The sequence below is a fragment of the Solanum lycopersicum genome, chromosome 7, assembly GCF_036512215.1.
Source record: "Solanum lycopersicum chromosome 7, SLM_r2.1".
In the NCBI taxonomy this organism is placed as follows: domain Eukaryota; kingdom Viridiplantae; phylum Streptophyta; class Magnoliopsida; order Solanales; family Solanaceae; genus Solanum; species Solanum lycopersicum.
The window spans coordinates 58,489,935-58,506,651 of NC_090806.1; the positions used below are offsets into that span (position 1 = coordinate 58,489,935).

The 16,717-nt window shown below is 29.5% G+C and overlaps 2 protein-coding genes across 6 annotated transcripts; one reads left to right on the forward strand and one right to left on the reverse strand.

The window, feature by feature from the left end:
* Window positions 1–200: 200 nt before the first annotated feature.
* LOC104648428 (uncharacterized) lies at window positions 201–5,988 on the reverse strand. 5 transcript variants are annotated; one of them, XM_069286979.1, is made up of 7 exons: window positions 5,795–5,918; window positions 5,426–5,498; window positions 5,299–5,348; window positions 2,354–2,384; window positions 1,803–1,958; window positions 896–1,011; window positions 201–674 (listed from the first exon to the last, which is right to left on the reverse strand). In XM_069286979.1, exons 4-7 carry the CDS (start codon window positions 2,368–2,370, stop codon window positions 571–573), a joined length of 393 nt encoding a protein of 130 aa, XP_069143080.1. In that variant the 5' UTR covers window positions 2,371–2,384; window positions 5,299–5,348; window positions 5,426–5,498; window positions 5,795–5,918; the 3' UTR covers window positions 201–570. The 5 variants fall into 5 exon arrangements, 2 of the variants coding, with proteins under 2 accessions (XP_069143080.1, XP_010323961.1); XM_010325659.3 differs by having other exon boundaries at window positions 2,300–2,384; XR_011210766.1 differs by lacking the exon at window positions 201–674 and adding an exon at window positions 5,923–5,988 and having other exon boundaries at window positions 758–1,011; window positions 2,300–2,384; window positions 5,795–5,830.
* Window positions 5,989–7,523: 1,535 nt separating this feature from the next.
* LOC101252702 (beta-amyrin 28-monooxygenase) lies at window positions 7,524–10,880 on the forward strand. The gene is made up of 3 exons (XM_004243858.5): window positions 7,524–8,659; window positions 9,307–9,494; window positions 10,370–10,880. The coding sequence occupies exons 1-3, from the start codon at window positions 7,705–7,707 to the stop codon at window positions 10,673–10,675; spliced, it is 1,449 nt and encodes a 482-aa protein (XP_004243906.1). The 5' UTR covers window positions 7,524–7,704; the 3' UTR covers window positions 10,676–10,880.
* Window positions 10,881–16,717: the final 5,837 nt, after the last annotated feature.

A 16,717-nucleotide genomic window follows, 5' to 3' on the forward strand; every position in this document is an offset into this window, starting at 1 on the left:
TTATTGTCATCTGCAGCGTGAAGTTAAAGATCTTCAGCTACTTCTACCAGAATTTTAGCTACAGGTATTTCTGGTCATATATTCAGATTCCTCCTTTAATCGTACATTAATTTTCTCTAATCTTTGTTGAATTTTATTGCTATATTGGAGAGTAACCGCGAATATGTTTTACTTTATGCATTGAATAAGGAATAAAGAAATTAAACATAGAAAGTACAAACCCTCAATTATAGTTGCATCAGTTTCTCTGGTCTTAGAGATGTCTGTTGAATATGTTGAAGTGTCAAAGGTAAAAATCTTAGAACAAAATGTCATTTCTACTCGAGTCTGGCGTCTTATCCTTAATGATCTCCCTGAAGCTGAAAGTTTTGTCTTCGATTTTATTTTAGCTAATTCTAATCATCTGAATAAAATTTGTGAAATTTATCCTAAAATTTTAGATGAAGATGAAAAAAATGAAAAACAGTAACATCAACTAGAGTGTCATGATTGTGCAATCAGCACGACTTTAACCTCCAAAACTTGTGGCTATGTCATATTGGGTTCCAGTGGAGTGTCATAATTCTGCAGTCACCTTCTGTTCAACATCCCAGCTCTTGTGGGTATAGATCTTTGACAAAGGCTACAATCATTTTGAAAGTCTAATCCATAGTGTCGATGGTTCTTGGAAATTCCTGGTGGACGTCAAGGATGGATTCAATACTTTTAAGATCAATGACAACACCTATTTTAGTTTTTTTGGATGAACAAAAAAATCTAGAGAAGAAGGAAAATAGGATCTTAAGATTTCATAAATTTACGTGGCTACACACTAATATCACACATTTAAGGTGAACTATTACATATGCTATTTGTAATAAACCAACTAAATGTTGTGTGAAACAGAACTTGACACCTGCTGTAGGAGCTGCATCAGCGGCCAGAAGATAACCAGTCTTTAAATTTTGATTTGAGTTTGCAAATTTGAAGCCCCTAACACGCTGCATTTTTAACTCTAACCACCGAAAAGCCCTATTAATGATAAGCTCAATCAGCAAAAACTACCTTAAAGTGAAAAATTAAGTTATCTTTTCAATACATCATTCCTTATAGAACATATTCACTCTATTATATTCTCCTGCATCCTTTAAAACTTTAACAACTATTGTAAGTTGTAGCTGAATATCTTATGTTAGCTTAAGAAATTTTTTGCACTGCACTTATTATTTCTTCTCATATCCGTTTCCTATGCCTTCCGAATTTCTTGAGTAATGGTTGCTCATATTGTGGTTTCTACTTATCTGTTACTCCTGCCTTTGAAATTTCTTGGATTATTCTTGCCACGTGTAACGTTATTGTTGGTTTTGGTTATATGTTGATGTTACTTTTTTATGGCTGTCCAAATTTTTGTCACAATCCGACTTTGTTGATTTGTTAACTTCACTGCAATGCTGAAGATGAGGTTTGTTTGAAGTATTTTTCTTAGCTCAGTTGCAGCTTAAGTTTTTTGAAATGGTTTGGAGAAATTTGTGTGGTGAATAATTTTGAATAGCTTAGTAAGTATATACACATAAATGATTGAAATTTAAGTTTTAATTTTCTGTTTCTCTCAGCCTCTTATATAAAGTGAACAAATCTAAGGGAATTTCTAAACATCTTTAACAATGATCAGAGCAATGAGATTGCTGCAAAAGTAGGGTGGTGTTTGGACCAGCATCGCTAGTTTCATATTCATATGGGATAGGATCCGTCAATAATGTCCCCCTGAGCCATTATTTGAATCAATCAAAATTCTAATAGAATGACGGAGACCAAGATTATACCTGCTTATGCTGCAGAGAAGATCCCCAGCTCCCTGAAAGAAGACGCAGAGAAACGCCTTCTCAATCTGGTTGAAGCTCGCAAACAGGCAAAACAACTGGTGATAAAGAAAGACGAGGAATCTGCACTGTCTGAAGCTGCAGATGGGTAGCAGGATTCTATAGACAAAATTTAAATGGTTAGGTTTCACAATTAATTGTATGACACAAACAGAAAGAGTCATCCGAGACCATTTGTGTTTAATTTATAGTTGATCATCAAACTATTTATCTAAATCAGATCCTATTTTCATGTGACAGCCAGACCGCAAAATCTAAATCAACCTATCCATGAAAAACAATAAGATATCAGGCCTGGCCTTGCACAACAAAAATTCTGTTAACAGTTGGGTACATTACTGCAATCTCTAAATCCAGCCATAGATCCTTAGCATTGGACCATTGGTAAAAGTATTTAGTTACAGATCCTTTTTTGCCTTTGGCAGCACTAACTTATATACCTAATTAATTTTGCCCCACAATATGAAATGAGATAGCTTGCATGCAACGCGTACCTGCTACCTTCCACCATCACAAATCCATAACCTGATAGTAATGAGTCAATGGAACCTTGACGGTGTTAGGACCAAAAATAAGCAGGTGTAAACGCGGAAGCTAGCAAAGCAAACCTCAAAAGACCACGAGTAAGAAGACAACGAGAAATATACCAAAAGATACAGAGATTTAACGTGGTTCGGTCAATTGACCTACGTCCACAAAGGAGATGAGCAATCCATTATAAATATGAGAATACAAAATACAGAGAGAAACAACCTCAACCAAATTCACTCAGAATACATGAGAGATTCACACAAGTGATAACGTATCAAGAAGCTTGTGACTCATACCTCAACGCATTATGTATGTGCAAATCACAGGAGGAATGTACATTCATGATCAGTTAAAAGTTATAATAGAACAGGCAGAATAAAAGCAAAATAGAACATGATAATAATTTGTTAGAAACATTCTTGTACTCATCCAAATTAGTTGCAATGATTACCTATTAGTAATATGAGTTAGGCATTAGTCACTTGGAATTAAGCTATTAGTAACACTGACCACAAGAAACAAATCTCCTATAACACTCAAACCCCAAATACTTTTTTTAGTTTAGTACTACAAGAATATGGGTATTTTATAGCAACGAAAAGTTGCTACAGAGTCAAAAATATCATCATATGCTTCAAATGATCTACTATGTATAAGAAAGTAATAAACTTTAATAGATTCTTCACGAGATTTTGTGAATACACGCTTCTCTAATGTAATTTCCTTAGCTGAAATCATAACATTTGTAAATCTTTTCTCTCAACATCTTTTTAAATAATAAACTAAACCTATTAATTAACAGAGCCGTCTCGATCATAAGGTTACTAAAGCAATCGTTTGGAACCTCAACTACTCCAAGGAACGAATTAGGCCAAGAGGTTTCAACAAGTTTTCCAAGGAACGAATTAGGCAATTTGAATTGACTTATAGAACCCACACAAACACACTTCTCATCGAAAGCACCATCAATATTGATCGCGATCGATATTCGAATAAATACTCAAGCTTTTAAATCATCCAATCATAACGATTTGAGTGCAGTAGATTGAGGAGAATCAAATATCACCAATTTCCTCCCCATCATAGTTGAGTAAATTTCTCTAACTTCACTAGGATTCCATGAAGACCTGTGCTAATTTAGACGTAAGGCTAATTAACTCGCCTCATTGCTTTTTATGTCAATATCCAAATAATTAAGATTATTTGATTTATTTATAAACATAAAAATATATGATTCAATATTTTAAAAAAGAAAACTATAAAATTATCATTCGCTAAAAAAAAATAAAACATATTGTCTATCTTTTTTTATTGTTTATTAATAATTCTATTATGTATTTAATTATCATACTTTTACTTCGGTTTGGTAGTTTGTATATAAAAGGAACGGCAACCCTTTCGATGTGATATATACAGGAATACAAAATTAAAAAATATTTTAAAATACTTTTTTAAATTTAAAAATACAAAATTCATTTTTTTTAATATTAAGTATATATCAAATCAAAATCATGCTATAATATTTTAAAAGACTACAATATATAGTCCAAATGCTACCTTTACCTTAGATTTTATTGTTTAGAAACGCTATTTTAACTTTATCACAAATTAGATTTATAAAGCATCAAAGTTAATAATATCAATGTTTGCCTGGTGAGACTCATTTATTTTTATTATGTGACAAGTGTTATCACGAACAAATAATGGGATCAGACTGATAATTATTCATATTCATCTAATTTCAATAATAATATTATTTTTAGTTGTCATACTTTTTTTTTGGACAGTCAAACATATTAATTTTGACTAACATTTTAAGATATATTTGTATCTTACAGTACTTTTGATATAATTTTTAAATATCTAATTTTGAAATATCGAATAAATATAATCTAATTTAACTTTGACAATATCACAATTAAAACTAAACGAAAAAGTTCTATATAAAACATGGGATATACTTGTGCTCCACAAGGTGTTGGGGTAGGAAGGAAGAGGAAGCTTATGTCCTGAAATTTCCTTCTATATGTAATTTGCTTACTTGACAATAATATTGTGACTTTTGAGTTCTTGATTCTTTTACGTAATTAAATTTTGAATTTGCATCAAAAATCAAAAATGATAATGAAGTAAACCGTAATCACATACTCACATTTGTTAGTGACATGCACATATATTGATTTGATGTTCCTGTGTAATTTAACTTTGATGTAATGTTCAAGTTGATAATGTTTCAGTTTCAATACTAAGTAATAACGTACATAGATTAGTAAGGGAAACAGGAACATTATCAACTTGAACATTACATCAAAGTTAACATACACAAGAACATTAAATCAATAAATGTGCATGTCACTGACAAATGTGAGTATGTGATTACGATTTACTTCATTCTCCTCTTTGGTTTTTGATGCAAGTTCAAGGTTTAATTGCATAAAAGAATCAAGACCTCAAAAGTCACAATATTATTATCAAGTAAGCAAATTACATATAGATGGAAATTTCAGGACATAAGCTTCATGTTCCTTCCTACCACAACACCTTGTGGAGCACAGTACAAAAATAAACGCAGTATCTCATATAGACATCAGCTGAACAATATAAATCATATATTACATTTCTATTTATTTTCATAATTTTATATGCCCATACTGAAAACAAGTGTTGCAAGATGCATTCAGACATCATACTATCATAAAAAATGCAAAAACACGTACTCCATCGGGTTATATTATAACATTCAAACACAAGATGCATCAAAATTTCAAATCTAGCTTCGAATTACATTTAATTGAAGGTAAATTATTTCAATGTTGAAAAGACTTACTTTTTAAGTAGAAAAAAGATTAAGACACACAGATGTACATCAAAGTTTAAAAAAAAAAAATAAGAGAAACAAGAACATTACCTCTTTTTAAGCAGTGAGCTGAGCTTGATGACTAACTTGTAGTTTGTCCACTAAATAATTCAGACAATAAGGAAGAAAGTATAAACTTAGAACCTAAAAATATACTCGAAAGAGAGAAACAAAATACCTTAATGCTCGACTTTAATGACTTTTGGGGGTGAAAAATACTTCAGTTCATTTTATTCTTAGAAATGTTTGTCCTGTTCAAAAACAAAAGATTTTTCAATAGATAAGAACTATCATGCATATGGAAGAATCGAAACTCATCTTTCATAACATTAATTCTTCTTAAACTGAGAATTTCCATATAATCATTTTTGCAGAGATTTCTCAATCTTCACCAAAATCGAGATACACACTCTAATGCACAGTAAACATAAACTCTAGCAAAAACAATTACTTCACAGAAACTCATTTGTCAAATACCCTAGCTTCTAATAAATTTCCAACTTTGAAGAAGATAAAATACAACATATCTGTAGCTGCAGAAACGTACAACTCACGAAGAAGAAGACCCAAAAGTTGCAGATACCTACAAGGAAAATCAAAGAAGAATGATTAAAGAAAAACTATAGATGCGTGCTTTGGTTCTTCGGAGAGAAGAGAGAAAGGAGGCGTCGTTACCTACGAGGGAATGATATGAAATTTGAAGAAAAAAATTGACCTATGTGATATTTACCTTTTATGTTTTTTATTTTTTTTTACCTTGTACTTTTACAATTAATTTTAAAAAAATTGACAGATGTAGTGAAATAAGTGGAGGAAAACAATTGGCGAAACTGTTGCCATAAAGTACGTAAGGCGACGATTTGTAAGAACTGTTGCAATATAAAGATACTATGGGCAACGATTGTAGTACTAATGCAACGATTTAATTCTTAAAGTGTTTCATTAGGTCCAGTTATCTATTGCAAAGGTTATAACCCTTGCGAATGAGTATCTATTGCAACACATATTTAATTGTTGCTACAAGCATGTTTTCTAGTAGTGATATTTTAGAGAAATATCTCTCTTTAATTTAAAGGTATAAAATTCAATTTTTTTTTATTTTCCTATTAAATGTGTGCCAAATCAAAATTATGATATAATATTTTAAAGGAAAAATTACGCGGTCAAGCAAATTTATACTAATTTATTACTCATCATAGTTATAGTTTGCTGTAATTACTACTCGCGACTAACATTATGCACTAATTATGTGGGTTGACTTCGAGTTTGTATAATTAGCCACGTTTGTATATGTATAATTCGCCAGAATATATAAATACATATGTATAATATACAATTATTTAACCGATATACACATAAAATTCACCTCTCTCCCACTCTTTGTCCTCTGTCCTCCCTCCCCCATCTCGAGTGCTTCTCTCCTCTCTCTCTCTCTCAATCTCGCTTGCCATATATACAAGTGCATAGGTATTATATACAACTATCTAATTTATATACATATACAATTCACCTCTCTCTCACTCTCTGCCCTCTCTCGCTCGCCTCTCTCCTCTATCTCTCCCAATCTCGCTCGCCTCTCTTCTCCCTCTCTCAATCTCTCTTGTCATATATACAACTACTATGTATAATATACAATTATCTAACTAATATACATATACATTTCACCTCTCTCCCATTCTTTGCCCTCTCCCGCTCGTCTCTCTCCTCTCTCTCCCAGTCTCGCTCGCCTCTCTCCTCTCTATAACATAGAGCTACGAATTGTAATTATCAAACTATAGCTATAGAGAGTAATAGATTATTTTTGAGTGGCTATACGTAAAAGTTCCTATTTTAAAAGACTACCATATATAATCCAAATGCTACCTTTACCCGATGATTTTATTGTTTAGAAACAATATTTTAACTTTATCCCAAATTCGATTTATAAAGCATCAAAGTTGATAATATCAATGCTTGCCTGATGTGACTCATATATTTTTTTATTTTGTGACAATTGTTATCACGAACAAATAATGGGATCGGTTTGATAAATTTTATATTCATGTAATTTTAATAATAATATTCTCTCCATTTCTTTTTAGTTGTCATAATTTTTTTTATGAATAAAATGACATTAATTTTTTATATATTTTTGAATATCTAATTACATATAAAATATGGAATGAATATAATTTAACTTAACTTTAACAATATCACAACTTAAACGAAACGAAATAGTTATATATAAAAACAAATCCTCCAACCAACCCTTACATATAAAATAAATCTAAGATAAGAGGAATAATCCGAAAAGAAAGATGAGACAAATCATAGAATATCTCTTGCTATAGTTCTCACATAATAATCTGTCATAAAGTATATATGTGTGCTTTAACTATACCCAAAAATCCTCAATCACACCAAGAGCATTTTTTTTCTCTAAAGTCTAAACTAACATACAAAACTAATTAGTTAGACATGGAATTGTTCTATGCCTCTCTTGTTTGCCTCTTTGTCCTTTTACTCTCCCTCTCCTTCCTCTTTCTCTTCAACAAGAAGAACAAATCCATGATCTTGTCTTGCCCTCTTCCTCCTGGCAACTCCGGTTGGCCGGTTATCGGTGAAACCCTCGAGTTTCTCTCTACTGGTTGGAAAGGTCATCCTGAAAAATTCATCTTCGATAGAATTTCCAAATACAAGTCTAGCATTTTCAAAACTCATCTTTTAGGTGAAAAAGCGGTTGTTTTTTGTGGTGCATCTAGTAATAAGTTTTTGTTTTCGAATGAAAATAAACTAGTTCAAACATGGTGGCCAAGTTCAGTAGACAAAGTCTTTCCATCTTCAACACAAACTTCTTCAAAAGAAGAAGCTATCAAAATGAGGAAAATGCTTCCTAACTTCCTCAAACCTGAAGCATTGCAACGTTACATTCGAATCATGGATCATATCGCGCAAAAACATTTTCAATCGTGGGAAAATCAACAAGAAGTTGTTGTTTTCCCTCTAGCTAAACGCTATACTTTTTGGTTAGCTTGTAGATTATTTGTCAGTGTGGAAGATCCTAACCATGTTGCTAGACTTGCTGATCCTTTCGATGTTTTGGCTTCTGGATTGATTTCTATACCTATAAATTTACCTGGCACGCCATTTAATCGTGCTATTAAGGCATCCAATTTTATTAGAAAAGAGCTTGTGGCAATCATAAAGCAAAGGAAGATTGATTTGACCGAGGGAAAAGCATCAGACAGTCAAGATATATTGTCACACATGTTGTTGACAAGTGATGAAAATGGGAAGTTTATGCATGAGTTGGATATTGCTGATAAGATATTAGGGTTGTTGATTGGTGGCCATGACACTGCTAGTTCTGCTTGTGCTTTTATTGTTAAATACCTTGCTGAGCTTCCTGAAATTTATGATCAAGTTTACAAAGGTAACCCAACTTCTCATAATTTTTTTGTCATAAAAAAATATTTATACAATCACATTACGTAAAGCTATTTGATAATAAGAATTACCAAGTAATGTGATAGAAATGATAAATAATAAGTGAAATTACACCACATAAGACTTTTCTAATAGTCAATCGATACGGTATATATAACTAAAAAAAATATATAAATCATACCTCAACTTTGACCGAAATTGTTGTTACGATACCAAACTTTATAGAAGAACTTTTATCCCCTGCACTATTTAGTAGTGTATTTTAAATGTATGTATGTGTCCTCCATGGGCACATTACTATTTATAATGATGTCATATTTATGATATCCACGTATATACCTTTAAAATACACTTTTACACAATGTAGAGGGTAAAAAGTCCTTTCCAAATTTCGATATTGTTATAACAATTTCGATCAAAGTTTGAATATATATTTCAGATTTTTCCCATAAATTATGAGTTTGAACATTGATAAAAATAGCAAGTCTTAGGAAAACACAATTCTTATCTAAATTTATTGATATTTTTTTTGAAAAAAAATCAGTGATTTGGTTTGACAAGTCATATTTGAGGTGATTGATTTTCATATAGATATTAATGTTTTTTATTTTTCTTTGTATTTGATGAAAATAGAGCAAATAGAGATTGCAAAATCAAAGGGTCCAGGAGAATTATTGAGTTGGGAAGACATTAAAAAGATGAAATATTCATGGAATGTGGCATGTGAAGTTCTAAGACTTGCTCCACCCCTTCAAGGTGCTTTTAGGGAAGCCCTTGTAGACTTCACCTTCAACGGTTTCTCCATTCCAAAAGGATGGAAGGTATGAAAAATAAAGAACAATAATTATATATATATATATATGCATATATTTTCATCATGTTGATAAACTAGTTAATCGAACGATATCTGTTGGTAAGTTTTTTTAAAAATAAATAAGTAATATCACCAAATCATGAAGAAAAAAAGATATAAAAAGGTAAAAGAGAGAGACTAAGGTCTTGTTGGATACAAATTTCAAAACTATTTTTTAATTTTCTCATGTTTTTCCTAGGGAAACAAACTCCTAAAATAAGGAAAATAAGTTTCCTAATGAAAGTAGGGGAAAAAAAGGCTCTACCAATGAACAGGGGCGAAGACACGTAAGGCCGAGGGATTTATCCGAACAACCTTTGATGGAAAATCACATTGTTTATACACTCTTAAAATTATTTTTCATGTATATATAATAGATGTTGAACCCATTTTAAATATCTTCATGTGTTTGAATCCCTTAGTGAAAATTTTGATTTTGCGATTGTTAGTGACATTTCACATTGATTGTGTTCTCCTGTCATTCTACATCTCAACTTCCCCCGCCCCCATATCCCTCACCATCTTACACCCTTAGCTACCTCCCCATCTCCCACCTCCTATAGTATTTGTCTAAATTTTCTGCTTACTTACAAATCGAACACAATAAAATAACACTATAACAAAAAATAACTTTTAACAGTAATAAATAAACATATTAATAAAGAGTGCTACAACCTTTACCAACGTTAGTTAAGTGTCATTAGATCTCATATCGCTAAAAGGCTTTTGAAACATATATAAAGAATGCTAATTGCCGCTAAAATACATATGTAGTGACAATTGAGCTATTGACTTTCCCAAATTCACCCTAACTCTTGTTAGTGCACTGAAATTGATTTGCAGATATATTGGAGTGCAAATTCAACACACATAAATCCAGAAGTATTCGTAGATCCTTTAAAATTTGACCCCTCAAGATTTGAAGGAAATGGACCTGCTCCATACACATTTGTACCTTTTGGTGGTGGACCAAGAATGTGCCCTGGAAAAGAGTATGCTCGTTTAGAAATACTTGTTTTCATGCACCATCTTGTTAAAAGGTTCAGCTGGAAGAAAATTATCCGTGATGAGAAAATCGTCGTTAATCCCATGCCAATTCCGGCTAACGGACTTCCGATCAGACTCTATCCTCATCACGTTAAAACTTAAATTGTTAGAGAGAGTATATCGAATTGATGACTAGTACGTATTATATTGTGGTTATATGTATGTTGATTTTATGTCTTCGTTAATTAAGGCAATCTTCTATTTATAAAGCAAGGACATAGGCCAAAAATTGATAACTGTGCTTATTTTTAATGTCTTGAACTGTTATTATATATATAAAATTCTTGCGTTTAAAAGTTTTATGAAACATCACATATAACAAACACAAAAATCATATTTGTATGCTATAGTTATAGTTTGCATAATTGCGCTCCATAGCAAACATGATATGACTATTTCGCTATGCATATGTACAAAAGAAGCTAAGTTATTTCGATATATATATATATATATAAAGAAGCAATTTTATAATTCGTTGCCTCCTCTTTAGATTTGTATAATTTCGCTGGTAGACTAATTGTATAAATTGTTGTTAGTCTCTCGTTTGTATAAATCGTTGGCAGCCTCTCGATTTAATTTTATGTGCTTGTATATCTGTATAAAATTTAGATTTGTATACAATTGAATCGAAATAAAACGTTTGTATATTAGATATACTCTCTCTCTCTCTCTCGCTTTATACAAACATAAATTATACATTATATTTTGTATAAGCGGTGTTTGTATAAAACGAGAAAGAGAGAAAGGCAAAAGAGAACTAGACAAAGGAATATTTGTATTGTATAATTATAAGTGTATAAGACGAAGGTATATATATTTGCATGTGTATATACAATTTTTTTTTGCTTTATACAAAACACAATTTGTACATTTCTGTTTGTATAAGGCAAGAGAGGCCGGGGAGAGAGTGGCGAGCGAGAATTTCAGGGAGAGAGGCGACTGACAACCGTTTGCTATAGGGTACAATTAAATCAAACTATACTTATAACATTCAATATGAATTAATAGTTTGTCATTATATACAATTTCCCTATTTGTATTGAAGATGTTGAATCATGCACAAGTTTAAATAGGTGTTGTCAAAATTATCTTCATAAGAAATTATTGTAAAGCTTTAAATTTCAAAGTTTTGAAAATTATTTTTTTGTAAATACGCTGTTTTAAGTGGGTGGGTATTGTTGCAAAGAAATCGATTGCATATCGAGGAGTTTAAATATGATTTTTTGGGCAATTTGTTGTAATTTTTGAAATATTATTTTTAAATGAAATATTTTTTGGGAAACTTTCACATATAGCCACTAAAAATTGCTTAATTATTCTCCATAGCTACAGTTTGATAATTACAATTCGTAGCTACATGTTATAGGGAGGAGAGAGGCGAGCAAGACTTGAAGAGAGAGGAGAAAGGTGAATTGTATATGTATATTGATTAGATAATTGTATATTATACATATGTTTTTGTTATATGGCAAACGAGATTGTGAGAGAGAGGAGAGAGGCGAGTGAGATTAGGAGAGGGTGGAGAGAGGCAAGCGACAGTGGAGAGAGGCAAGCGAGAGTGGGAGAGAGGTAATTGTATATGTATATTGGTTAGATAATTGTATATTATACATATGCATTTGTATAAAAAGCAAGCGATATTGGGAAAGAGAGGAGAGAGACGGCAAGATTTAGAGAGGAAGGAGAGAGGCAAGCGAGAGAGGGCAGAGAGTGAGAGAGAAGTGAAGTATATATGTATATTGATAGATAATTGTATATTATACATATGTATTTATATATGCTAGCGAATTATACATATACAAATGTGGTTAAAGGCCTGTTTGGATTGACTTTTGGCTTATTTTTGTTATATTGTCTTTAAAATAAGTCTTTATAAACACTTTTTTCATGACAAGAGAAATCTGCAACCGCTACCCTTTGGGTGCACACAGGGTAAAAACCCCGCTCCGATGCAATAGCTCGTAAATCACATAGGAGAGGTAACTCGCACTAGGCAAGCCTGGTGGGACGAGCTCGACCTAGAAGGCAAACCCCTTTATTTTGCTGGTAAGGGGTTTCTAACTTGAGACCTCCAACATGGAAGTCCCAAGCTCAAACCATTGGGTCAATCCGAAGGGTTATAAACACTTTTTAAATTTACCCAAACACTTCAAAACTACTTGAAAGCTATTTTTGGCTTAAAAACACCTAAAATAAGTCAATTCAAGCAGGCAATAATTATACAAACGCGAAGTCAGACTACATAATTAATGTATAATATTAGTCGTGAGTGGTAATTATAACAAACTATGACTATGATGAGTAATTAAATAGTTTATATTTACTTAACCACATAATTTTCTCTATTTTTTTTAATAAAAGAGTATAATACTGTATGTATGCATAAATATCTCTTATATTTATATAATGTTGTATATTAGGTAAAAAAATCGTATATTATTGTATACGAATATATAGTAGCTTTGAATTCCACCTCTTCTCAATTTTGATGAGCCCATTTCCAGATCATGAGTCACATAGGAAGGACTAACTCCATATTTTACTTATTTAATTGATGTGTCTTAGAGACTTCTTTGACAATTTTTTTAAATATAGATATAATTAGCTGAAAAAATATTTTTTATTTTATTTGAAATTTTATACAAACAAAATATATGTATAATTTTTTTAAAAAAATTATATTGTAAAGTATTGGGCTAAAAGATATTTAAATGAAATGTAAATATCAGTCACAACTTATTTAAAATTAATTAAGCTATTGTAATTAAATTCTCACTTCCATTACAATTACACTTAAATGGGGAGATAATTCAGAAAATATGATTCTACAAAATTAAATTGGCTCATAGCTCATGGCATGTGTGGCTACATTTCAAATATATATTTCTAGTTATATATAATGTTACAAGACCAAATAATTTGTTTTTCATTTATGTACAAGTCGCACACTTTTAATTAAATCATTATGGCCCAATTTTGTAATTCATAAAATATTTTGTATAGTTAAATTGAATCGTTCATAATCATATGAACTTATAATAATTATTTGAGTTGACCTACAATGACAATTTAATTTGACAATAAGTTTCTTGATGAAATGAAATAATAAAATATGTAATTTTAAAGTTTTCTCATATACCTACAACTTGTAAGACTTTTAAGGAAGTAGATATCACCGACATGTTCACAATAATATTGATTTTTAAGTTGCAATATAGTCAAATATATAGTCAAAATACCATGCTTTGAATTTGTAGATGATGAATAATCAAGGAATGTTATAACATTTTATTTACTTCACTTTGTTTTATCTATATTGAAATATTCAATTATTTTTAACTCATTGCTTCTAAAGAAATATGAGAGATCTCAATAATACTTTTATCTTTAAATAAATATGTTCACATCTAATTATTTTTAAAAAAAAAAAAATTCTTAGTTTCACATACCATTTAACACTCTGGGTATGATCTAGTAGTCAATGAAGTGGTTGAAAATCATGATGTCTCAAATTCAATTTATAATAAAGACAAAAAATACTAAGAGATTCTTTCTATCTGACATAATTTTGATGGACAGAATAATCTGATGGAAGGTGAGCGAAAGTATATATCTAATCTAGATATCATAGTCATAATGATAATGATCAGAAAATTTGACCGAAAATTTATAAAAAATTTATTATATCTATTTTATTTTTAATTAAAATGTAACAAAGCTAAAACACTAAAAATATTTAAAAAGGATAAAATAACATAAGCAAATACCATTTGGTCAAATCTTGACCAAATTTTCTGGCCAATTTTTATTCTTCAAATAACAATAATAAATAAGTATAAAAGAATATCCTTAATTTCGTAATACGCGTATCCCTGTTGATGTCAACCAAATAGTTTAATTATGTCTATTATATTTAATGTATTTCACAATTCCTTTCAACTAATATCAAAGTATTTTATTATTTTAGAAATTTTAGTTCATCAATTTTAGTGTAAATCATATAAATGTATCATATTAAAAAAATATTTATCGTTTATGTTAATATAATTTTTCTAATCAAATATGATCATTTTTAAGAATTAAAAAAGTGTAAAGTTGATTTTCCTTCGCCCCTTTTTTTATCCTTTTTTTCTTCCTCCTCTTCTTTTTATATTTTTCTACTTCTTCATCCATCTCTTTATGTGTCAATCTCTCTTCCTCTTTTTTTTATTTTTTTTAACTTTTTAAATAATTACTTTTTTAAATAAGTTTTTTTTCATATTTCACTATTTTTATTCAAAAACATGACAAGAAAAGAAATAGAAAAAACAAAAAATTGTAGAATATCCTATTCTCAAATAGAAATTTCAAATTTTTAAAATTTTAGAAACAAGATATCGTAATTGCATTAAAACTTTTAAAAATTTGAAACTCGAAAAAGGTGAAGTCTATGGAAAGGTATCGTGATTGTATTAAAGTTGTATTAGATATGTTTCATAATTGTATTAAAATTATATTAAAATCACGGACAATACATTTATCATACATAGTACAAACTTCTCTCTTTTTTTAGTGATATCAACTAAATAAATTAACACCCTTGTAATACATATTGCAAATATTACTCAAGTTCTCAGTGATACAAACTAAAATAAATTATAAGATACATATAATACATGTATTATTCATGAATTATACAAGTTTAGTTCAATCTATAGATTATTTTTCTGTCTTTCGTTAGTTACATTTTTCAATTATTATTATTTTTCTCTTCTAATTCAACTTTAATATTGTGTAATACACTTTTAATGCAAGTTTAATTCATTTTGTAGTTTATTATTTGTTATTGTTAGATTACTTGTTTAATTCATTATTAGTATAAGTTTAATTCACTCTATAAATCATTGTATGGTGTTTCATTAGTTATATTTTTTTTTATCTATGCTTAATTCAAATTTAATATTTGTGTATGCACTTTTAATACAAGTTAATTCATTTTGCAGTTTATTGGTTGATTTGTTATGATTGAATTACGTGTTTAATTCATTAGAAAATTACGTGTTTAATTCATTATTGATACAAATTATTCAATTTACAAATTACATAATGCTCTTTCGTTTGCTACATTTTGCATTCATATTTAATTCGCTTCCAATTCAACTTTAATATGTGTGTACTATATTTTTCATTCAAGTTTAATTCATTTGACAATTTATTATGTTTCTTCATTTGTTACAATTAGATTAGTTGTCTAATTAATTGATTATCTTAGTGATAAAAACAAAGATAATATATATGATATATGATATAAGTTTTATTTATGGATAATATGAGTTTAATTCAGTTTATAGATCGTTGTCAATCATGTCTTTTGTTAGTTACATTTTGTATTCATTCTAAATTCTCTTCTAATTCAACTTCAATATTTGTAATACAATTGTAAAGCAATTTAATTTATTTGCAATTTTTTGATTTATTTATTACTATTGGATTACTTGTTTAATTCTTTATTAATACAAGTTTAATTTACTCTATACATTATTGCGTGTAATACATTCTTAATTTAATTTTAATATGTGGGTAATACATTTTTAATTCAAGTTCAATTCATTTTGCAATTTATTATGTCTCTTTATTTGTTATGATTAAATTATTTATTTAATTTGATACAAATTTTATTCATTTTACGAATCATTGACTACTCTTCGAAATAAAATAAGGAGAGAAACAAAAAAAAAGTAACAAAAAGATAAAACAGAAAAAAAAGTAAGAGAGATAGAGCAACAAAAAGAAAAGAGCGAAAAAGAAAGAAGAATAAAAAAAAATTGGGAGAGAAAAAAGAGAAAGAAGCGAGCGAGCGAGAAAAATCTAACAATAAAATATATAATATTATTATTTATATTACTATAAATGATAATATTTAAAGAATATATCTAAAATAGGTAATTATTTTTGAAAAAAGACTTGCTCAAGTAATTAATCCTTAATTTTATGTAGTCATTCTGTATACTCTATTTTGTATTTTTTACTTTCCATTGCACTAGTATAATGATTAATTAAATTGCTATTTTTAAAAATACAATTGTTTATATGATAAAAAAGAATCTTTTTAGTCAGAAAGATATTTTATCTATATTATTTTATTTTTTTAAAATTAAAAAATAC